At 38.8% G+C, this 24,763-nt stretch overlaps 1 protein-coding gene across 8 annotated transcripts in view; it reads left to right on the forward strand.

Moving 5' to 3' along the window:
- GRID1 (glutamate ionotropic receptor delta type subunit 1) overlaps positions 1–24,763 on the forward strand; it is an 887,376-nt gene that overhangs the window by 849,962 nt on the left and 12,651 nt on the right. For 3 of the 8 annotated variants that reach the window (XM_042459512.1, XM_042459515.1, XM_042459513.1), the window contains exons 14-16: positions 7,375–7,541; positions 10,810–11,050; positions 11,334–11,423. In XM_042459512.1, coding sequence (XP_042315446.1) covers positions 7,375–7,541; positions 10,810–11,050; positions 11,334–11,423 — 498 coding nt within the window. Of the gene's footprint in view, positions 1–7,374; positions 7,542–10,809; positions 11,051–11,328; positions 13,611–16,920; positions 19,123–24,763 lie in introns of those variants that run through there. The other 5 variants (XM_042459520.1, XM_042459517.1, XM_042459519.1 and 2 more) reach the window with 5 other exon arrangements.

A 24,763-nucleotide genomic window follows, 5' to 3' on the forward strand; every position in this document is an offset into this window, starting at 1 on the left:
GTGTATGCTCAAATCCCATTAAATACAATGGCAAAGCAAAATGGTGTCCCTTATATAAAATGGAAAAATCAAGGTTTCATACTTGATATTTATATTTTTTTGAATATTTTCAAGCCGTGGATGCTTGAATCCATGTATAAAAAAAGCCATGTATAAGGAGGGCCAACTGTATAACTGCTTACCTAATTAGAAGGACACTGCAAGTGGACTCTTTGTATTAAGAAAGAGTTTGTCTTCATGGTCACAAATCTGCTGAGGACTTTAGTATACAGGAAATTTTGATGGTTTGTATTTTGGGTGGAATAGGAAAAACTTTTGCAGCTCATTTTAGAATAATTTCCAGGAAGAACAAATCAGGAAAAATCAATGCTGTTATCATCAGAAAAAGATTTGCCACATTCTGATGGTAAAGTTTGCTACTTTGGCCAATGCATTTAAGTCAAAGTTAAATTCTAAAATTTCTGTACAAATTAAACTTGACAATTCGTTGAGACATATCACTTTGGGAACTATTTTAAATGGCACAATTACAGAGCTATAATTCTACTGGAAATGCCATTGCTGCATCTTATGAAATCCATTGGTTGACATTTGATGAGCCATTAGAGTTTTGTGATTGAGAATTCTAAATACCTCATGAAGCTGCAAATCCCAGGATTCCATAGGATGGAATTATGACATTTAAAGTGGAGTCATAGTGCCAGCATGATGTAACAGTTTTGGGTGTTGGACTGAGTCCCTGGAGACCATGATTTAAACCCCTGCTTGGCAATGAAACCCCGCTGGCTTGGGCAAGTCAGCCTCTGGCCTCAGAGGAAGTCTATGACAAAAACCCCTGTGAACAAATCTTGCCAAGAAAACTGTGTGATTGGTTCACTTTAAGGTTACTATAAGTCAGAAATGACTTGATGACACACAACTAAAACAACAACAACAACAGAGTTTTGTATTTGTGTCATATGGATGGACACTGGGTTTCTTTTTCTTGGACATTAAATTATTCTAAAGAAGCTTATAATGTGTTGTTTATCTACTGCTTTTAGGAAATCTTTTACTGTATTGTACATGAATATGATGTGTTTTAACTTAGTAAGGAAATTTTAGCATGTTTTATTGCACTGGAGTGTTCTTGTTGTTTACCATGACTTTGTTCTAAAGCAATAAAAATAATAATGTTATGTTCCGCTGAGATGTTTCAGGGCTAGGAAAGGCTTTGTTTGCTTGTCTGGTTTGTTTTGTTGTTGTCGTCGTTTTGAAATGGAAAGACTCTGTGTGTTTTGGAAAGAGCCCTTTCAGGCCTAAAACTGCTGTGGGGGACATAGAAATGTGTCTACAAAGTCCAGAATGCTATCATTCATTTTGGTGGCATGTTGTTGTTGTTTTGTAAAAAAATAATGAGTGGAGGGATGAAAGGCAAAAACGTCTTTGTCCAAGATGATCAAATATGTGTATGAAGAAAGAGAACTATTCTGGCTGGTGCTAAGAGCTTCCAGAGACTTCTTTCCACTTATTGACCAAAATACATTACATTTTGAGTTCCTTCTAAATCCCAGGGATGTTTCATGTAGAGAGGAACCTGTTGAATGTGCTTCACATTTTGTCTTTGTGACATTTTTGAGGAAGTTTAATCTCTACTCAGGAGAATAAGCTATCATCAGGACAGAATATAGATGAACAGAATGGTTTCCAATTGGCAAAAGGGTCTGGCAAGGCTGAAATTTATCACCCTGTTTAACTTGTAAAATGAACATAAAGCAGGATTAGGCTTAAAGGAAGGAGGTATGAACATTGGAAGAAGGATCAACAATTTAAGATATGCAAACTAATAGCAGAAAATAGCGACTACTTGAAACATTTACTGAAAAAAGTACAAAGGCAGTTTTCCAGCTGAACATTAAAAAAAACAAAAACAATAACCACAGATATTCCACATAATTTTAAAGTAGAAGATGAAGCCATTGAAATAGCTCAAGATTTTCCATACCTTGAGTCATTCCCTCATCAGAATCAAGACTGCAGTCAAGAACTCAGAAAAACTCAGCAGGGCAGCTATGAAGGACTAGACAAGCTCCTGAAGTGTAAAAATATAAAAACTAAATACTGAAGTTAGGATTATCAGTTCCATTGTATTTCCCATTTCTATGTATGGTTGGGAAAGCTGGACAATGAAGAAAGGTGATAGGAAGAAAATCAGTTTCTTTGAAATGAGGATCTGGGGAAGAGTTCTATGGATACTGTTGACTGCTAAAAAGACAGATCAGTGGGTCCCAAAGGAAATCTTCATAGAGTTATACAACTCTCCCTCTCTGTTTTCTTCTCTATTTTTTTATTTTGTGATCTTGCCATAACCATGACAGTTAATGCCTCCCAGCCCAGTATAAGGTCAGTGAAGCCACATTAAACAACTGTGCCAGGCACATTGATGATGTAATAATATTGAGTTCCAGGTTGCCAGGATGGTATCCCAGTAAACTGTCAAACTGAGCAATGGGTCAAAGTTCTGAAAGAGGGAGAAGGTGGGCTGGACTGGTCCTAAATAGCTTGAGCTCTGCCCGGCCCATTCTCCTAGCACAGGAGACATATCATGAAAAGGCATGAATCACTAGAAAAGACAAGTATGTCCATGTTGTTTTAAATGTTGGGGATGAGGTGGCTGGGAACATCCCAGGGGACTGGCTGAGAGATTGGCTTATTGATTTGGTTGCAAAGAGATCCTTTGTCTCAAGGTGTAAGAGGAACTGCAGAGGATTTGGAGGGAAGAAAGAAGCAATTAGTGCAGCCATTTAGGTTTGATTGTACTATTATCTGGATCATCCACCTGTCTTAGGTTCTAATTCCTTTTCTCCTGGGAACCTGACCTAGTGTTCATAAAGGTCATCATGACCTCTCAAGAACATGCTGGCTCCAGATATGAAATATGAAAATACAGGAGAGCCCAAATACACCTCAGGGTATGCAGGTTGTGCTAAGACGTAACTGTAGGTGCTAGAAGGGGGATGTTTGAAGATATAGAGTACATATCTATTTTATTTATTTATTTATTTATTCCTCAGGCTTTCTGCCAAGTTGGGACCCAGGACAGCAAGGCGGTTCACAGCGCACACACATCAAAACAACACTTTAAAAACAATTAAAATAATCCAATTAAAGCAGTAAATAGTTTTTCTAAAAAAAATACATCCTACAAATTTTAAAGGATAAAACTAATCTACCCCCCCCCCCGGCAATTCCTCAATAAAACCAGGCCTGCATGATTTTAAAAAGCTTGCTTGACCAAAAAATGTCTTTGCTTGCTGGCGACAGGCCGGCAGGGAGGGAGCCAGCCTAGCCTCCCATGGAAGGGAGTTCCACAGGATAGGAGCAGCCACTGAGAAGGCTCTCTCATGTCCTCACCAAATGAGCCTGGGAAGGTGGTGGGACCAAGAGAAGGCCTTCTCTTGAGGATCTTAGGGCTCTAGGTGGTTTGTATGGGGAGATATGGTCTCCTGAATAGTCTGGACCTAAGCCGTGTAGGGCTTTATCGGTCATGACCAGCACTTTGAATTGTGCTCGGAAACAAACCAGTAACCAGTGAAGCTGTTTCAATACATGAGTTGTATGCTCCCTATAACTATGCACTATCCTTCTTGGTGTAATCACCCAACACTTTTGGTTTCCCCTCTACATTTTTTTCTCATCTGAGAAACCACATCCCACATTCATTCATGTACTAAGCAATTATCTTCACTGTATACCATCATCAAGGTTCTTTCCCACCATTATACCCTTCATCATCATCCATATCCACAATAAACACACTATACAATTTTAAAATGATACCTCTATATTACTACATTAACACCTAATAACCCAATCATACACACAACTTATGACATATTTGATTAGATCCACATACATACACTTACATGCACAGGCACACACATGCACAGGAAATACATGCATATGCTGATATACATAAGTATATGCAAGGCAAGATATTTTAAAACCTAAACAACAGTAGTATTTAGGAGCTAAGTTAACATAATGGCTGACTTCCAACATAGCCTTAAGAGACTGAAATGCACTTCTGTCTGTGTTGAGTTGTGGTCTGTTTAACGTGCTGTGACAAATTGTCATTATAGGCCTCCAAACGCCAGTGCCACCTATGAGTAAGACAGAAGGCAACAAGCATGGTCAAAACCCTTATTGGTGCCTTATTTGTAGCTCAGACTGTCATTGTCATTTCAGAACAAAAAGGAGAAATTCTGCCTCATCCACACACAGTCTGTACAGCTGAGATGGAAACAGCAGTGTTCTTCTTGAGGCATTGGCTTGTAATGGAAATGGAATGCCTACGGATGATAATATTTCCCCAAGCACCTGTGGAGCAAATAGGAGACATACTGTAGATATGGGCTATCATTCCTGTCAGCAGACTGCAGGCTCCAGAGAGCTGGTGACAGTAAAAACCCTGAAGCAACAGACAGATACAAAATAGATGAAGCAAACATGTCTGGTGCAACCTTGTGTCTCAGGTTCCATTTGCTCCTGGATTTTGTCTCTATTTTATGAATTGTAAATGGAGCTGTGCACCAGCTGGAGTGAAGTAATTTCTCATAGGCTGTACTAGACCTATTACTTGCTATATTATTTGTAGGCTTGTGCAAAGACATTTTGTTTCCTAAGGCAGAGAAGCAAATGACACCCAGCCCCTTCAATTAAGTCAGTGCATATTTAGCATTCAAAGCCACCAAAGATATTTTGGTACAGGAGGCAGAAAATCTCAAAAACACGTCTCCCCATCCCTGGCAGTAAAATATATAACAATACTAAAATAAATAAATAAATAACAGCATGTTACCTGAGGTGGTCAAACTCTCACAATATGTGGCATAGGATTTATGGTGCATATGGATGGAAGCAAGAAAAGTTGCAACTCTCAACATTGCTGTAGTTGTGCATAGGATTACCATTTTGTTTTTGCCTGCACACGTGCACAGTGAATGGACTGGTAGTCTGTTGGGAATCCTAGGCCTTCCCTCTTACTCTCAGGCAACTATATTTTTTCAGGGTTTCTTAAAGGAAGGGAAATAATGACTGAATCATTTAAAAACCAGCATATTTGTTATGGCATGTACAAATAGCTGTAGTGCATCTACTTTCCCCTACCACATCATAATGGTTTATAGAATCTTTATCATATAATAATATTGAAACTTCTTATTTACTTATTATGACCAATCAATCAAATATATACTTTAAGAAATCTTCCAGTGTTACACAACACAAGATGCACTCTACTGTACACTAAAAGGTGGGAGGACATAACTCATATAGCACTGATTTTAATCCCCACTACCGTGGTTGCAGTAAAATTTAGTTGGATTCACCATCCTTTTATTTAGGTGTACTATGCTAACACTATAAAGAAAACGAAACTTGCATGTGCTAGTGGGAAACACTGGCATTCTTCTATTTAGCAATAAGTGTGACTCCTCTGGATCTGATGAGAAAACTCAAAAGTATTGCTAAAATATTAATATTTCGGAAGCCAGTGTTTATGATAACTCATTTGTTTGCATTAGATTCTCCAGGCCATCTGTTTCTCTGTTCTTTGTACATTCACAAGAGACTTTAAAACATATTAGTTAAATGCACTGGGAAGTCAATGATTACTTTAACCAGTGAAATGATCACCCACCCGAATTCTCTTCCAGAGACCTTGCTTATATCTTATGTTAACCGAAGTGATTTACATTCATCACACACACTGCATGCACTCACTGTTTGGAATCCCAATTAAGGTTGACATTTGCAGACAAGCTTGTGTAGGTGTGTACTAATATAAATCAATATTAGCCACAAGTGAAACTAGAGGGAGGGTACAGCTTTTCCCCTCTACCATGACATTAGACAAAAGCCTTCCTCTGATTAGCTCACCATTTTCCAGGATTCCAATAGTTGAGGCACATTGTTTTTCTGAAATAAAACTGAAGGCACCATTAATTCTCACACCTGCAAAGCTTTACTTTGTCACAGTAAAGACCTCTACAGGTTTTAAATTAAGAATCAAATAATATTATTGAATTTGTTAATCTAGCCAACTGTAAATATAAAGTAATTACACTTTAGGAGTAGCAAAGTAGTGATGAGTGAATTCAAAACTGAACAAATATTTACAAGCTTTCTTAGCCAGGATTCAGAACAAACTCACTCCTTCCTTAGGAGTTCTCTCTCAACTTCCAATTGTGGCTTTTTGACTTGGCTGAGGGAGGTGTAGCCAACATGTTTTTTCTGCAGCATGTACAAAAGCTGATGTGTATTGCCTCTAGGACCCTCCAAGGGATGTCCAAACTGTACAAAATGCTAAACAACCCCACCTATGACTAGGGGTCTACTTCTGATTTCAAAAGCTAGGTTTTTAAAAAATAAAAAGTCATAAAGTGAAGGAATGCAACTTCTTTCAAAGGTGAATTTCCACTCGCAAGGACTTGCAAGAGTAGCAATTCATCCTTTATTTGGCCAGGAAAAAAAGTGGACTGAGGAGTCCAGAGAGAATGAAGATGTCAAAGACACTTCTGCTTTACATATACTATGTCAGTGTTCTTTCTGATAGCAATTATGCCAGATAAGCAATCTGCCTCATTCCTCCATTCAGTAGCTATTAGCCATGATAGGTAAAGAGAAGCTTCATGTGCATGTGATGTATACTTGTTGAACACCAAATTTTGGGGGGAAACAACAGGAAAATACTATTGCCATGGTTCCTTGATTATAAATCTTCAGAGACATCTTGCTGACTGTTGTTGGGAATAGAAAGATGAACTGCATGGCCCATGGTCTGGCTACAAAGGCATTTCTTCGTGTTTTTTTTTATGCACATCTGAAATGCACATTCCAATGCTGACAAACAGTAGAAGTCACTTCTCAAGTCTGTTTCAAAAACTGAGTTGTCCAAAGTGTCCTTCTGCTTTAAATTTTTTGCAGCTGCAGCCTTGGAAGTAAATTCAAGAAGATGTTTGTGAGAATTCTTTTTGTTGGGAACGTTATGAAATTATACACACACACACGTGTGACACTTGTGTTCCATATCTTTCTATATCTTATACTGCCATAAAGAATAAAGTACTTTTACTTACAATGAAATTGAAAGGTGAATTTGGAATGTCAACAGTCTGACATAATTTGTGTGAAAGTTTTGCGGGAGTCTTAAATAATTTCTATGTTGCAGTGAAAATTATCTCTCAGTTCAGAAACTGAGAACTGCAAAATTCTGTCATGGAGCTGAGAGTGTACTTAGAATTTCTAGGAGGACATACCCAAGACTGATAAATACTTTCAGGGTTCAATTTAAAAATAAAATAAAATAAAATAAAATTGCTGTTATTTTCACAGGCAAAGAAAGGCAACTATGCATTCTTGTGGGATGTTGCAGTAGTGGAATATGCAGCATTGACAGATGATGAATGTTCTGTGACAGTCATTGGAAACAGCATCAGTAGCAAAGGATATGGAATAGCACTCCAACATGGCAGTCCATACAGGGATCTCTTCTCCCAAAGGTAATAGAAAACTGACCTCACTTCAATTACTTCTCATTGTTAAACCAAGGGTCCTGGTATTTAGAGTCTTGCACATGAGCTTGTTCATGGTGGATTGGTTTCAGGACCAGTTTCTCAACTTGGAAGTTAATTAGGTTCAGCTCTGGTTAGTACTTGGATGGGAAACTGCCAACAAATAACTGATATAGGGTATATTTCAGGGGACGGAACTGGCAAAACCACCTCTGAGTAATTCCTTGCCTAAGAAAACCATATGAAACTCATGGGATTGACATAAGTGAAAGGCAACTTGAAGTCATGTGCACATTCGAGGAAATACTCTTCACAGTTTTTATGGCATGCTAAATGGCCCCAGAAGCAACACAACTTTTCCCAGTTGGGTTGACTTAGGGATGCAGAACTGCATGAGAAAGCAATGCTTCATTTTTAAAAAAGCAATAGTGGCAAATTAGTCAAAAGCTTTAAGATGGGATCATCAGTAAGGGATTAATTATTTAATAGATTCCATGGCTACCAGTGGAACTTGCAGCAATATTAATGAGCATGGGGGCTTTACTGTGCAGTATTACACCAGAACCCCACTGAAATACATTATTAAAATTTTAACAATAGACATATGTATTTATATGTGAAGTAGTTTGCTTAAACAAACTCGGGTGTAGTGAACCAACTGATAACCCTTGGATGGTTGCTCTTTGTGGCTATTATGGTTACGCTTTAAAGGAAAAGTTTGAAGCTCTGCTTCATGATGACTATTACTGCAACCAGCTGGTTCAGCTGGCAACATCAAGCACATTTGTTATTACAGTACCACTTTCTCTATGCAACTACTAATGGGACTTCCAACCAAATATCAGAAGAAAAGCAAAGTAGTGGGGGGGGGGGAACTGAATAGAAGGCTCCTGTCCCTAAATCCATGTTACAGGTCTTCACAAGAGGGGCAATAGTGACTATTTTGCAACTGCTAATGTTCTCTTTCACCTCTCCCTGGTCACCAGAAGAGGATGCAGTCTATTGCTTTTTCTCATGAAGCAAACCCATGTACAGCTTGATGTTGAGGGCAAACCTCTGGATGTTCATTGGAAGGGGTTTTTACTTCAGTTACTTCTAGTTTATGTCATTGAATGTTGTATACTACTGCAGCATCAAATATTTCATTATTAGTGTATCCACAAAGCAAACCTTTCCTCATTTCAGAACACATCCTAATAATGGGGTATGGTCCAGTCACCATACTCTTGCATAGCAACCCCTGACTGGAGCTGCAATAATAATAATAAATAATAATAATATCACATTGAAAGCTGTTACACAACAAGACTGCCTTAAGAAATTTCCTTGCATCTCTTCAGTGTGTGTGTGTGTTGTGTACCCACAATTAGGTCTTGATTGCTATGCTATTTGCAGTTGTACAGTCGGACCATACAGGTCCAACTTACAGCTAGGTAGCATTTGTGAACTACTGCTTATAATTTGCTTTTCAAAGTCATGTTACACATGTGAGCAGTTACGATATTATTCACAATGCTGTCACTTTTTTTCCACAAAATCCATTGCTCTTATGAAGTGTGTTTCAGTAATTGAAGTATTTTACATCTAAGGATGTAAACATCATTGTTTCATGGAAAAAGAAATAGTTTGGAAAATTCCTTGATGGCTGAGTTTATAAAAGTGTGTGCACATTTTTCAATGATTTTCCAATGACACTTTGGGATTTGTTTTTTTTTTTTTTGGGGGGGGGGGGACACCCTTGGAACAAAAATATTTGACTGGCATCTTGTTAGTCTTGACATCACAGCTCACTGTTTTTGTGACTGCTTGAAACAGAATTCTATTCTTACCATGCATCAACCAAAAGCTCTTCCCAAGTACAGTGGTCCCTTCCCTTACAAGGGGGATCTGTTCTGGACCCCTGAATAAGGGGAATTCTGTGTATGCTTGAGCCCCGTTAAAAGTAATTGGGCTTGTGCCTGAAGCGGTGCATGGCGCCACACGTCATGGGTGTGTGACCCATTGTTCTTTCTGTTGTGCAACCCCACTTCTTCTGGCGTGGTTTTCAGTGTATATCCTGATCACATATGATGTGGGTGCACTGGGCCACCTTGTTTTTCAATCCCCATCCCTGCAACATGGCCATTTCCAGCTTTTCCAAGATCAAGGGACATCAGCAGCAATACATCCAGCTGTTTACTTTTAGTTGTAACAGATGCCATCTGAAATCTCCAGGGGTCCACACAGATTACTTCCTTGCAATGCATCCAGCTAAAGAGGAAAATGGTGGACACATCACCACTGATCACTGATCCCCTTACTCTATGATAACCATGTTGGAAGGAGGCTGCCTAGCTTGCAAATAACATTTAAGAGAGTACTACAGCAACTTAATTATGTGAGACATGTGCATCTCCCCATATAAAATCTGGTATCATGTTTTTTGGGAGGATATTTTAGTGCAAAAATGAATATTGATAAACACATCTTACATTTTCCATAAAACAGTGTATTTTGCAAAACTTGCACTGTTTTCTAGGTAAAAGGCTTGGGGTTTTTTATATTTTTCCCCTCAAAAGAAATTTTTGTAAAGAAATTTTCACAAAACAAAGCCCAAAACGTGAAAAATCATGCAAGGTTTGACTGTTTTCTCAGTAGAGTTTTGGGGTGTGCTGAGTCACACTTTCTCATCAGCTATGAGAAAACTTGCAGGTCTTTATATCCTCAGCCATGTCCATGTTGTTTTCTGAACAGTGTCACCCCCCAAATTTTCTTGATCTCTGAATTTGTCACAATATGTGAACAGGATCTCAGCTATATTTCTATACAGTGGTGCCTCGGGTTACGAAATTAATTCGTTCCGCCGCGGCGTTCGTAACCCGATTTTTTTCGTAACCCGAAAAAGCCATAGGCGCTAGCGCTGGAAAGCCACGTTTCGTGCGAAAAAGCGCCGAAAAGCACCAAATTTTTTTTTCGTAAGCCGGAAAAAAAAACGTAACCCGGAACAGTTTTTTCCTATAGGATTTTTTCGTATCCCGGAAATTTCGTAAGGCGGTGCTTTCGTATCCCGGGGTACCACTGTATTTCATTTCATTTTGCAGCTTTCTGAATCTCATGTTACTGTCATTGATTTTTGTGGAACTTTTGAGAGTTAAAGTCTCATTCATTGTGCAACTGGCATAGCCTTTGTTTGGTAATATTCAGTCACAAATTTCCTATCTGTAAATTTTCTCAGTGGAAAAATAATGTCTTTTGCTCTCTTAAATAATTTCTGCAGGATTTTAGAATTACAAGAAGCAGGATACTTGGATGTATTTAAAGAGAAATGGTGGCCTCGGATGGGACGCTGCGACTTGAACAGCCATACCAATGCACAGACAGACGGGAAGGCCCTGAAGCTTCACAGTTTTGCAGGGGTCTTCTGCATTTTGGCAGTAGGCCTGCTCTTGGCCTGTTTGGTGGCAGCCCTGGAGTTGTGGTGGAGCAGCAACCGTTGTCATCAAGAAACACCAAAAGAGGTCCATAACTTTTATTCTTATCACAATTAGGGGTGGAAAGTATAAAATCACACAGAATGGGGAAGGAGAGGAAACTAAAGCTGTGGAAATTCTAAGTGCTTTCTCACAACTCAGCTCACTAGACTATGAACAAAGATAACTGCCTTTAAATACATTTTTTTTAAAAAAAAGTTATATCTTTTATATCTCTCTATATATTAAAAATCCCTAATGTTTGTGTTTTATGGGAGGAACCAAAATGACAGCTCTGGCAACTAAAGTCCTGTATTTATTTATAGAGCAGATACAGCCTGGGCAGCAGCAGCACTGCAAATATTCCCACATTGCCCCACCATTGTGCCTCAACTTTGCCATGGAGAGACCATCTTTAGGGGTAAGAGAGTAGCCCAGGGACCATGCCTTTGGCCCCTTGTTAAGAATGGCAGACAAGGATGTTTAGAGCTGCCTTAAATTCACATAAACAACACTTCTCATTCCTTCAGAAGCAAACCCATGCCTAGCTCACATTTGTCTGCTGGCCAATTAGAGAACTGCCAAGTTGGTGCCAATGTCATACATCCATAAATGCAAAGCTCTCAAAAAATGTTACAGCTTGTCTCCAGCCTCTAAAACGGGACTATTTTTTTAAATGTCATTTTTGTATTTCTGGGTTTATATCATAGCACCCAACCAGCAAGACAGAAAAATCCCCCTTTTCAAGAGCTTAATCAGTAATTTTTGCAGTTCCAGGGTAGCAATAAGAACATGAGGTTAGTGGGCTATCACATGCAGTTGGCAAGCTATGTTCCTTTTAATGGATGTTCTGCAAGCCTTTAACACCATCAGTTTTGGGGGGAGAAATGTAAGCCATTTAAAGTGAGGGTGCCGTGTTATTTGACTGCAGCTTCCATTCCATATTTATAGTTATGATGGCTAGTCTTGATAGGAGATGAGATATAGAAATAGTACTTGCAAATATTTGGAAAAAAAGTTTTTAAAAATGTTTTTTAAAGTATTGAGAAACTCTAATGAAAAGAATTATGGACTGATGAGAATATTTGCCATTCTGGAGACATTCTGTGCAAATTCATATGTGGTGGTTTTGCACAGAAAACAGCACTTTCTACATATGGAAAATAATAAATGGAAAATGATCATTCAGTGTAGATATTTTATTCCTCTGCTGAAAAATGCTGTTTTCTATGCAAATCATCCATGTGTGAATTTTACACTGAATAAATCCCCAATTACAGCATTTTCTATGCAGGAATTAATATTTGGCATTGAAATATTATTTTCCATGTAGAAAATGCTATTTTGTAGACAGATGACTTTATTCCATTCATTAACAACAAAAATTAATCATGAAGACCTCATGAGTGGTTGATGTCTCCCCACATACACACCTTCCCTCTTTCTAAAAATAATACTCTTCAGCATTAAGCACGTGACTTTTAGTTAAAGCATCTCTTATGGAATGAATATGAAATTGCCTGCTATCAAAGGTTTTCCTCACACATATTTCAAAGCAATAATAATCAGCTTGTCACAGACATATCTTGCAAGAAAGACAGCATCTGTTTGCATCAATTAAAATCTTTAACAGCCTTACCTCTCAGACATCAAGGCACTTGAACTTTCTTTTATCTTGAACAGATGTTTTGTACTACAGAGTTACAGCAGCAGCCACACCCAGCAGGGGGACAATATAAACCCATCACATCCCATTTTTATTTCTCTAGTTGCCAGGAGTATTGCAATATTTGACACACACACACATATATATATAGTGGTTTGAGTGTTTGACTTGGACTCCTGGGAGAGTAGAGTTTGACTCTCTGCTGAGTGATGGAAACTCACTGGATGACACTCTCTCGTCCTTAGAAAAAGGCAGTGGCAAGCCTCCTCTGAATAAATCTTGCCAAGAAGCCCCTGTGATAGGTTGGAGTTGACTTAACAACAACAACAACAAAATCAAAACTGGGCAGAGAATGAGAAAAGGAAAGAATGAGAGTAATTTGTCATGGACATTCCACTTGTTTTTATTTGCTATTTGTCCATTCAATTTGTCCTTCAAGTGTTCAGTACTTTGCTTTGAGTGTCAGAACAGGGATTCCATTTGTATGTATTTAGTGTATTCTTTTCTCCGTAAAATGAAGTTGTATTTGGTAGGAAAATAGCTCTGCTCAGTTGCTCATGCAGCCAGGATTGTCATGAGCTCATTCTTCATTTGTAAGGAAATGATGTGTAGAAGGTTCTGTCTATCCACAGCTACATGTTAATATGAAGACCAAAACATATAGTTCTCTCAGTTGACAGATTAGTCAACTAAATCCGAAATGGATTGGCATAAAAAGCTTCACAGCCAGTCCTGGGGATGTTCCTCTGGAAGCATTGTCAGAGAAGGTATAAACAGAATGGATGTTTATGTCCAAAATATCTAGAAGGTTGTACACATAGTACAACTTTCCCTACAAAGCAAGCATTGGCAGGGTGCAAATTAAATCAGGAAATGAGTGCAGGAAAAAGGTTAAATTCTTTTTTGCCCCACCCTCAGCCCTAGTCTACATCTACATATGGCTGCTGCTCCATGATTTTGATCACAAATTTCTTTCATCATATTTAGTTTGGTCCTTCCTTCTCAATAAATATATAGAGTATGCCACCCTTACTGTGCAGTCTTATGCTTGCTCACATGTAAAACAACTGAAGAAAATTGGATTTTCTATTGAGCAAACTTTTCTATGATCAATCTGAGTTATTAGTAGGGGCATTCTTAATTAATGAAGGCAAAATTAGAAGTTAAAATTACACTTGCACACACACACACACACACACACACTACATTGGCTCTGGATTGCTCAGTAAAGATAGTAGAAATTTAAGCAGGATGACCTTTCTGTTTACTCATTTTTCCTTATAAAATACTAAGTTATCTCCCATTCTCAGTTCCTTCACTTTCTTGTGATGGGCTTTTTTGTGACATGCACATGTATATAAACTTAATCATTTAATTGGTTAAAATGCAGACAATTAATTCTTTGATTGCTTGACAGTGTCAGTTAATAAGCTTGACAATTTTTGGTGTAGGTTTTTTATTCTGTAATTTTCATGGCCACTTCTAAAACAATAGGTTCTCTGTGGAGAATGAACATTTCTAAATTATCCAATTTAGGGAGTCGTGGTGGTGCAGTGATTAAATGCCGGCACTACAGCAACTCACTCACAAGGTTATGGGTTCAATTCCAGCCAGGGGCTCCAGGGTCAACTCAGCCTGGCATCCTTCTGAGGTCGCTAAAATGAGTGCCCAGCTTGTTGGGGGCAATTAGCTTACACATTGTAAACTGCTTAGGGAAGCAGTATAGAAATGTAGCTAATATTGCTATTGCTAACTTGGTACTCATACACAGTGGACATATAGTGTTTACTTAATTTGAAGAAAACACATAGATGAATATGTTTTACATGGTCCTGAATCTTTTGTTTGCAGCACTAATATAAAAGAATGTCACTGTTAAAAACAGTTTTGACATGTGATATTCAGAATGTCAAACCTAAATAAAATTCTTACAAACGACCCAGATTTTTCTAGTGGCTTAAACTTGTTTTTTTTTTTAAAAAAAAAACAACAGTCTTCCATCTACTTATAGCCACATTATGTTCTCTATAAGGCCCAGGACAGACTGGCACTTTGTGCTGACCTGGACCCGAACTAAGGTTGTCTGAGGGCTGAGTATTGACATGCTCCAAGCCCTTCTTGTGGCACCATCTTGGTACGCACCCAACCAAACAGGGCATGTCATGATGACATTGCTCATGTGCAGCGTCCAAATTGTTCTGTATACGAGGGGCATCATAAGGCCGCGCCATGGCCCTTATGGCGTACCTGTTGCGCCAGGAATAGGAGTTGCAAAATGCAGCAGGCCGGGGACATGGCGTCCAGTTGCTGCATCCCCAACCCAGTGATTCTAGGGGTGGGTTGTCTGTCGGGCTGTCTGTCAAGCTCCATAGTCTCCTAGCCTAGCATCACTTCCTGGAAGGAATAAACTCTTCTAGAACATGGCCACATAGCCCAAAAATCCCACAAAAAACTACTTCCTGGAATACCATTAGATCACCTTATACTATAAAGCTGTGAGTGTGTGAGTGTCAGAGAGAGATCTTCCCATCTTTGAATCCAGCAGAGTTGGCTTGTGTGTCCCTAGGCTTCAGCACAGCTAGCTCTATTGGGGACAGTATAGGGATTATTATTTGCCTAAACATTTGTGGTAGAATGTTCTCCCTCCCTCCCAGATACAAAGACACACACACACAGACAGATATATGTATACATCTATACACACCAACTATCAACTAGTAATGGGTTTCACTTGTAAGGTGTTCTAACTAAGGCGCCTTACAGACGGGCCTAAGTGGCACCGTCGTTGCTCCAGGAATATGTGCGAGGGGCGGCGCTTCCGGACACACCTTTGCCCCTCGCGCGTATTCCATACGGCAAGATGGCAGCGCCCTATACAGACGGGCGCGGCCATCTTGACATAACGGACGCGCAACGGCTGGATGTCTAAACCCGGAAGAGCCGTCGTGAGTGCACGCTTTGGCACTTTCGGCGGCTCTTCTGGGTTGCCAGAAGGAGTGCGATTTTTGCACTCCTTTTTTGCAGCGTGGAGGAGTCGCGCGGTTTGGCTGCTGTGGCTCCTCCACGCTGCAACCGGCAGTGGCCCAAGACCGCCCCTTTGGGCAGTCTGTAAAGGGCCCATGTAACCTATTACTGTTTCCTTTCACTTAGGAAGAGAACTATTCTGTCCTTCTTTTGTATTGTTCCTCACAGAAATTCTACTTATATTTCTTTGTCTGCTTGATTCATACCTGAAATTCTAGTAGTGTTTCTGATTGTTCCTAGTTTGCTGAATGCTTTGGAAACTGCAGCTTTGCTGCTATGACTATCTCTTTGTATCAAGGTCTGAATGCTGATTGCTAAGCAGTCCTTAACAGTTCTAACAGTCCACTCCTAAGAACATCTTTGCCTTCAACCATGCTCGCTTACCTCTCTAATAGTGCAGAATTACAATCAGTTGTCTCCTGCGAACATCAGAAGGATCGTACACCAAACTTTTAGAGCAGTCAGTTAGTATCCTCTTTCACAATTATGTTTTTTTGTAAGTGGATTTATTTATATGGGCTTTGGAACTCGGCAGTTTTGTAACATCTGTATCAAGTAGAGATCTTCTGTGATGTTACTTTGTAACAGAGCTGGCAAAGTGATGGTTGCACAATGAAACTGATGCACAATGGGACTGATGCCCATCAGACAGCAATACACATTGACTACTCATACTGGTGTCCTGATACACATCTTCACAATTCACTAACAGGGTTTCTTAGCACCTCTGCTACATAGCTATGTGTAGTTACCTAACATAGACGGGGATATAGGATTCTGGCCACCAACTATATGAGATTTGATCAACCATGATTCAAGAGGATTTCCTTTTAGAGAATTTCTTTTTAAACTAAACTTGGTTGAAGGTATGATAAGAAAGAATGACAAGAATGTAGAGATCACATCAGAGAGTTTCTAGGGAGAGACATTTATCTTGATGACGACCAACTAGGAAAAAAATGTTCAGATGATAGTTTAATTTGCCTGTTGAGCTTTAGTACAGAGCAGAGCATGACTTGAAGACAATTCGCTGCATTGCCTACCTTTACAACATTGCTTCCCACTGAGAATATAGATTGAACATGCATTTCCTCAGGTCTGTGAAGATACATTGTGGTTCTTTAACATCAGATTGTCATTTCTCACTTTTTTTTATCTGAAAACCATAGTAGTAAAAAATAAATAGATCCCTGAACCTGTCCTAATTTACATCTGCATCATTTTGTAGCAGTTAATAAGGAGCCCAGACGTGAGACGCTATCAGTGAGAGGCCTCCATGAAAGATTGTCTGACACTCTGAACATGTTTCACAATTGCTGGGGAAACTGTTCGTAACAATGGTCCTTTTTTACAATGGATTTTCTGCTACAATCACACAGTATTTCTTTTGTTGCAATTGCCCCTTCATCTTGTTAACATCTCTGTTAAAGATTTTGTTCACAGATACAAACACATCTTTTGATTGCAAACGTTCTGTGAGACAACAAGCTGGCCTTTTGTGCCTTTAGTTTGCAAAGGTATCCCGTACACTTATTTTTCATAAAGTAGTGTAACATTTGAACAGATATTGTGATGTAACAATTTTAGGAAGACTGACTGCAAAGGAGGACAGGAGTTGTAATTCCTTTGCCACTTGTGTAGAATGGAGATTATCAGCAACTACGTCTACAGTCATGCAGCTTGGCTAAGTATTTTCCCCTTCCCATCCCCATCCCCTTCTGAATAATGAAAACAGCTCTCTTTTACAATCATCTTGAAATGACAGTTTTATTGCTCTTTAACATCAGAGAGTGAGTCATGTTTGCCTAACTGTTTCTTATCAGACCATTAAAAAAACAACCCATACTCCTTGAAGATGCCTCTTAGATGCCTTCCATGAAAGGACCAGCCATGAGATAATGCTGCAGAAGTTGAAATAGTGGCATCTTGTCATTGTCAGTGCCTTCACTCGTCTTCCTTGCAACCAATAGTTTATTGAAATAATTACACAAGCCTCCAGTTTTCAGAACATTCAGTGGGAAGGTGTTGTATTTTCCTGCAATATTGCTATATGCCCTTCTGGCATTGTCAGAGAATGAAAACCATCCATCCCACAAGGCCACTGGTTTAACACATCTTGTGTATTATCACCTACAGAACATCAGTGTGAATTATACCATTGGAGAATAATTATATATGTATTCTAACCTACCTCAAAACATTTGAATTTATAAAAGCACCTTTTAAAATTTTCATACAACAAGCTTAACAAATAACAGACCTATGTAATACATTCATTGTTGGACAATACCACTTTAGGTGGAAACGATGGTACACCAGAAATTGGAAATGTTCCCTCTTGTCTTAACTAGCTTGCATATTTAACCTATCATGGTGGAAGCTAGGCACTTTCCCAGGCATACTAGTTTTTTATATGCACATATTTCCTTTTCTTTCTTTTCTTTTAATGTAGGGAAGCACTCACACATTTGAGCTCCTGGCTGCATGGAAGGTGTGTGTAAGTCTCATGCTTCAAAACATGTGACAACAACTCTGCAGCCTTGGGACTCTCAGTAAAACGTAAGAAATAGAATACCATAACTACCATAAAGACGATTTCAAAAATGCAAGTTTCCACAACAAATAGAAAAGTCAACACACACACTATTTTTTAAAAGTATTTTTTCCCACTTGGTAATGAAAAAGAACAGAAATGATGGAAGATTTATAGATTATAGAGACATATACTTGCTAAATTGATAAGATGTGAAACGGTCCTTATTAAGTGTGTTACATTAGCAATGCTGTTTTCTATGGAATCTAAAATGGTACAGAGCAACTAGAGAGATATTACATGGGATGTTGATTGTGTACCTTGGCTTTGAAGACCAACCCTAGAAACATACATTTCTTTGGAAAGGCAAAACAATGGAAAGGCCTACAGGTAATTGTGGTCGTTGTTTAGTGTGTATCGTCAGGCCCTGTGACACATAAGCATGGATTTCCTCCAAGATACAATTGATATAACTGGTACCTTTGCACACTTTCAGTATATGTTAGTTGAAATGCTTTGGGACCAGAGTATTTTTAGTACTTAAAAATACAATCTAGATTATTTTCTTTTTTGCATTTCATACTTTCCTACCATCTGCCTTAGTTTCCTCCCCTCAGACACACTTTCATGGTTATTTCTTTTCATGTTCTGTTCTCTGTTTCATGTGAATGAAAACACAAGAGAATACAACTGTTATATTTTCCCCTTCATTGTATGTTTGTATTTTATGTTGCTTTTTAAATTATTTCTTACTGTATTTCAATCGCATGTCTGAAATCTGTGTACTTTTTTTTTGGCTAAATGTTTTCCTATAAATAATCACCTGTATTGTATTGTATTCTAATTTTCAAAGATGAAATAAACTGTTATTTGGGAGCAGGAAATAAACAATCTTATAACTGGTAAAGCAATGCAGTAAACAGTAGGTTTTTCCAAGACAAACTGGAACTATTCAGAGTTGGCAAAATGAGCAGAAGAACTGATGACAGTGAAAAAGTTTCAGAGACAAGGAACAAGCATTCATCCTCAGACCCACCATGATACATAAAGCATGATAATGCACAGGAGCAGTTCCTACATATGATTTCCGGCCCAATCATATATTGTCTGTCCAAAAGCAAGGCCCATAGAGTCCAAATGGGATCATTACAAGACAACAGTGTTTAAAATTGCAGCCTTAGCTATTAAGCACACTACAAACATCTGCTCTTCAGTGTGCAACTCATGCCATTTAAAAGCTCCATAGCTATGAGGTGGTAGAAGAGAGCACTCCATGGTGATTGATCTGTGATAGATCATTCACATGTATCCAAGCACACCACTTGACACTGCAACAACTGAGCAATAATCATGCATGTGTGAGCCTGTCCTTTGATATCAAAGAACTAGAATGTGTGCTGGAAGAAACTGGAAAGGGAGTGAATACTGGGGGGAAACTATATTTATTGTATGCATTAGTGATGAAAAGAATATTCACCATATATTTTTTTGTTTTCTTTTCAACAAAACATGTTGTGGCAACTTAGGAAGAACTCTAACTTTTTTAAAACTTTGTTGTTTTTAAAAATCAACCATCAGTGTGAGATTTTTTTCTCTCCTGAACAAGACTGAGACAATGAAAGCTCCCCTCCCTCAAGGTCTTTCTGGTTTGTACAAAAATACTGTACATAAAATAAACAACTGACATGCTGCTTATCAATTATGAAATCATATGATGGACTTACAATATCATAACTGTTATGTCATGAACAACTGAATCTGACCCCCAAAACCTAACTTTGCTGCCTGACAGCGCCCCAACTGAAGTATTTATGGAGCACTGGTAATCAGGATGGTGAGAAATGAAGTCTGCAGCATGCTTCCATTGATGGGATGCCATGGGACAAGCAGTTTTATCAGGACCCTGAAAGATTTCTCCATTTATCTGTTTCACCTTATGACTAGGAGGATGCTACAGATATCATTTCCCAGTGTCCTAATCTCCAGTGATCAGGATGTTGCCATGGTGTAAAGAAAGGCTTGGAGAGGCATTGTAACTACAGTGCTGGAATACTGTCATCCTAGTTGCAATAATAATGCTGGATCTCTGCCAAACAATTTTGATCATTGTGAAGCAAAATACACACATATAGAGAGAACATGTTCTTAGATGAAGAAAGTTACAAATTCAAATACATACACACATCCCCTCATCACTCCATCTGTTAAACAGGGGGAAATGCATTTTTCCATTCTCAATCATGACAATAACATTATTATTAATAATGTCTATTTATGTAGCACCATAAATTTGTATAGCACTTTATAGGCATCATCAAAACAGCATATACCCTGCCAATAAGTAACATCTCTATTATGCATGTAGTAGTATGTCCTTTATTACTATATCTAGATCGACATAAAGGGAAAGTATAGAAGTGGAAGTGATACAGAAATTATAACTGAAGGGAAGGGAAGCAGAAAATGACCCCAAGTTTTCAGTGACTCCCTCTCTCTCGTCTTATGAGATCTGAAGTTGTCTTAGAATACAGATGCTGTTAGATTCCATCAGAATTCCTTGTGTCACAATGAACATGCTCCACCACATGCCTGCATTTCACCACACATTTAAGGAACGAGATTTCTTAAGATTTGTCTTAACAGGTTAGCAAGGTATTATGGACAGCAGACTTATCTTTACAGTGGGAACTTAGTTCTTTTTAAATGCTTATGCACATTTGCCTTCTATAATGTCCTGCCAAGCCTCAAGGATGAAATTACGGTTGTTGCATTTTGTTGGTTTGCTTGTTCTCTCGGTCAGTTGAGCTATGCAGCAGAAGTGTGCTCTCCAATGCCATTTGGTAGACCATTAAAGATGGCTCATTTATTAGATGGTATGTTAACATTTATTAAACTGAAGCAAGATGCTCCTCTAACTCAGTCTTACAAATGCATCTGAGGAAGTAGACTGAAGCCTGTAAAAACTCATGTTGCCACTTTCTTTCTCTCAGTCTCAAAGGTGCTACATGATCTCTCTATACAATGTTTTCACAAATTACCTTCAAAATATGCAGCTGTCCTTGTAGCATTTTGGAATGGAATGGGAATCTGGCATGTTGCTGAAGGTGCCAGTTCCATTATTGAAATAGGTGGAAAACTATAAAAAAATAGTTGCAGAAGTGGTTGCATTTTCTTAGAGATTGTATAGAGTCTAGTCTCATGTACATCCAATCATTCTGCAAGCATACAGCCCTCTCTCACACTTTTGACTTTGTGGATCAGGAGTAAATCAACTACTGCACAATTGGGGTGTCCAAGGCCAAGGCACTTGCAGTATGATCAATTACACAACTTTGAAATCCTGCATAACTAATGTGTGTAGATGTAGGGATGTAGCTAGGATTTTAGGAAGTGGGGGTCCAGACTAAGTGCCACCATTATAATGGGGCTTGGGTGCGGCGGCGCAGCAGCACACACCATTCATTTTTCTAATGGAAGGGGGGGTCCGGACCCCAAGAACCCCCTCCTTGGCTACGTCCCTGGTAGATGTGAACTATATAAAAAAGGGACAACATCTTGTCCAAAGTGTACACTATCCCTTCAGCATGCCAGAAGCCTTGGAACATGACTGTATGTATGTATGTATGTATATCATCACCCTCCTTCACTTCCTTCCCTCTCTCACACACACACATACATAGAACACAGGCATCCATGTTGCATGTTCAGAAGCCACTTATGCAGAATGGTGTCCAGCACACTGGGAACTCCTTTCCAAAGTTAAAGAAGCCACACATTATTCTATATTCCAAATTCTACAGTCCAAACCAGGGTGTAGACAGCAAAGAGTGGAATCACTCTGCCATTTCCCAAAAGTCTTCAGAGTGGAAATATTAGTTCTTTTCATCTCTAGTATTCACTCCAGATCAGATCAACTGATGCAGCAAACCACTTTGCTGTGATAGCAAGTTAAATGAAAAGTAGAACTTTAGCACAAGACTAAAGAAAAAATGTGTGTCACAATAAATGAAAACTGTCCTTCACCACATACCTTCCATTTCTTTTAGTAAAATAATATAAACTGTCTGTGATGCTCATACACAGGGATCACTAGATGCAAAATACCGTTAGCCTTTCCTGTTCTTCAAGATGGAAGACACCCATCATGCCAATCAAAACTGAAAGCATATTGTAAACCTGGCCATTAGGCTGATAATTTTGTGACAGTTGATTGAAATATTTTTGGCATACAGTTTTAAGCTGAACATCTCTAGAACTCTGGACTATTCTCATCTAGCAGTGCCTTTGTTTCTAGGAATGAGTAAGGAATGAAGTGTGGAATATATCTCACTGAACTCCTAGGTGTAACTCCTCATAAAGAGGAGTAAAGAAAGAATGGAAGACAATTGCAACATATGGTCTGAACTGGTGTAAAAGATAAGTGCTAGACATCCTGTTGTCAGTCTAGTTAGCTTTTGGGAATTTGACTAGGCTAGTTATTTTCAAGATGAATTCCAAGAAATTACTGGGGGGGGGGGGCAGAGTGTCACCATATATATGTCTGTGTGCACCTTGAATTAGGGATGGGCAACTGTGACAGAGGACAATTTTCACCCCTTCAGCAAATTGCAAGGTGGCATTGTGAGCCGAAAATCAGCCCAAAATGTGACCCACACATGACTGGGGATACATTCTAGTTTGATATTGTAGATATTTTTGGCCAGTCTTTCAGTGATATTTTGCATTTCATCTACCTTTAAGTGGAGGTGTCATAGGTGGGGGATGAATCTGTTCCTGCAAAATGCCATTCCAGATGGCCATTTCATGGGTAACCTTTGCCTAGTTTTTTTAATCCTATTCTAGTGGTTTGGGGTCCTGCAGATGGTTGGAGGGGAGAACTCTTTCCCCACTCCTCTCTTAGGATATGTCCCAGATTCCTTTAAAGTAGCTTCCATGGAAGAAATGGAAATATTATTTGACACAGGAGGTGCCTGAAGAAAGATTCCCAGCTTCTAAAAAGCTGGAAGTATGCAAGCAGTCCAGTATCTGAAACAATGAGGGGACAAAACACAGACTGATTCCAAATGGTAGTAAGGTTTGTTTCTTGTCCCTCCAGCCTAAATTTTGTCTTAAGCACCCAGTTGTGTGTAAGGCATTGGCAATAATATGTCCTTCAGTGGAATTCTATTCCAGAACTTCTGGTTGTTTAGCATTTGCCACAACATCTATTTTCAGCTTGAAAAGGTCACTTTTTGGACCATAATCGCCAGCATAGGCAGTGGTAAAGCCACCTGAAAGATTCTGGAAGAAAGAGCCCCTAAAAGTAACTTTACCAGCCTCTCCAAAATTTTCATTTGACCTCAATGGCTTCTGCAGGCTACCCCTGCAAAAGAAGTGAGGCCTAAAATGGTGTTTTATTCATCTCTAAAATTTGCATATCAGTTCTGCAATACGTAAAAGTGGTGGACATTTTTTATAAATATATTTCTTATATTTATTTTAATGACACTCAGAGAGCGAGACACGGGTATATATATACACACACAAACACACACATATATGACAATCATACAAAAAACAGTCACTGTCAGACTCTAAGTAGTTTAATGTTTTTGGCTATTACTGGGCTGTTGGTTGAATCACAAATCATAAATATTAACATAAATTGACTGAAGAACAAGTTGTCATGAAAGAGTACATGTTAAGGAAAAAATCCATCTAAACACAGAAACAGCACATTTCTGTCTAAGATGTAGAGACAGAATATTTTCAACTCCAATAATTAGTTTTAAGATTGAATGGACTCAGAGTTCAGCTGATTTGCAGCATCATTATAGTTGTGTTTAAACTGTGATGAATGAATTCTGTGGCACCTACAGCCAAACCAGTTGAGCTATAGCTTAAATACCCTGAAATCAAACAAAGTCTGTCTAAAAATGAATATTAATTGCCACGTGGCATGCAAGAGATAGATGGGTGCAATTGATCAGTGATGGGGAGAAAATCCAGGAAAACAAAGTTCATCCGAGGGAACATGAGATAGCATTTTGCACACCCCAGTCCTCATCTAAACAAAAACAACCTTATTACTCATATTCTTTGTCTATTTTGAGCTATATTACAAAACTAAGGTCCAAAGGTAATTTGCAAGTGTGGTGAGCAAAATAATTTTGCAAAGAATCCTGTGCCTGCAACCATGCCTTGAAAACACTCCATGTGACTCACCCATCAGGAAGGCACACACCTCATTGGCAGAAAATATACATTCTCACAGGATTCAACTTTGGCATTTTCAAACAGAACTTGCCATGCATACAGAAAACTCATTTGATGTGGCTCATTACTGGAAAATGTTATCATTCATCCTCCTTTCGTGCCATTTATCTGCAATGTTCTGTGTTTCATTATTGATCCCTTTGTTATAGTCCTGTTCCAAACAGCCATACAAATCTCTAGCATTTCAACCAGGTCTTTCTAAGCACTGCAACATAGAATTGTTTGACCACATATGCCAGGGATTGAACCCAGGACTATCTATATGATGTGGTCATGCTTCCCT

This window comes from Sceloporus undulatus, chromosome 3 (assembly GCF_019175285.1).
Source record: "Sceloporus undulatus isolate JIND9_A2432 ecotype Alabama chromosome 3, SceUnd_v1.1, whole genome shotgun sequence".
NCBI classification, from domain to species: domain Eukaryota; kingdom Metazoa; phylum Chordata; class Lepidosauria; order Squamata; family Phrynosomatidae; genus Sceloporus; species Sceloporus undulatus.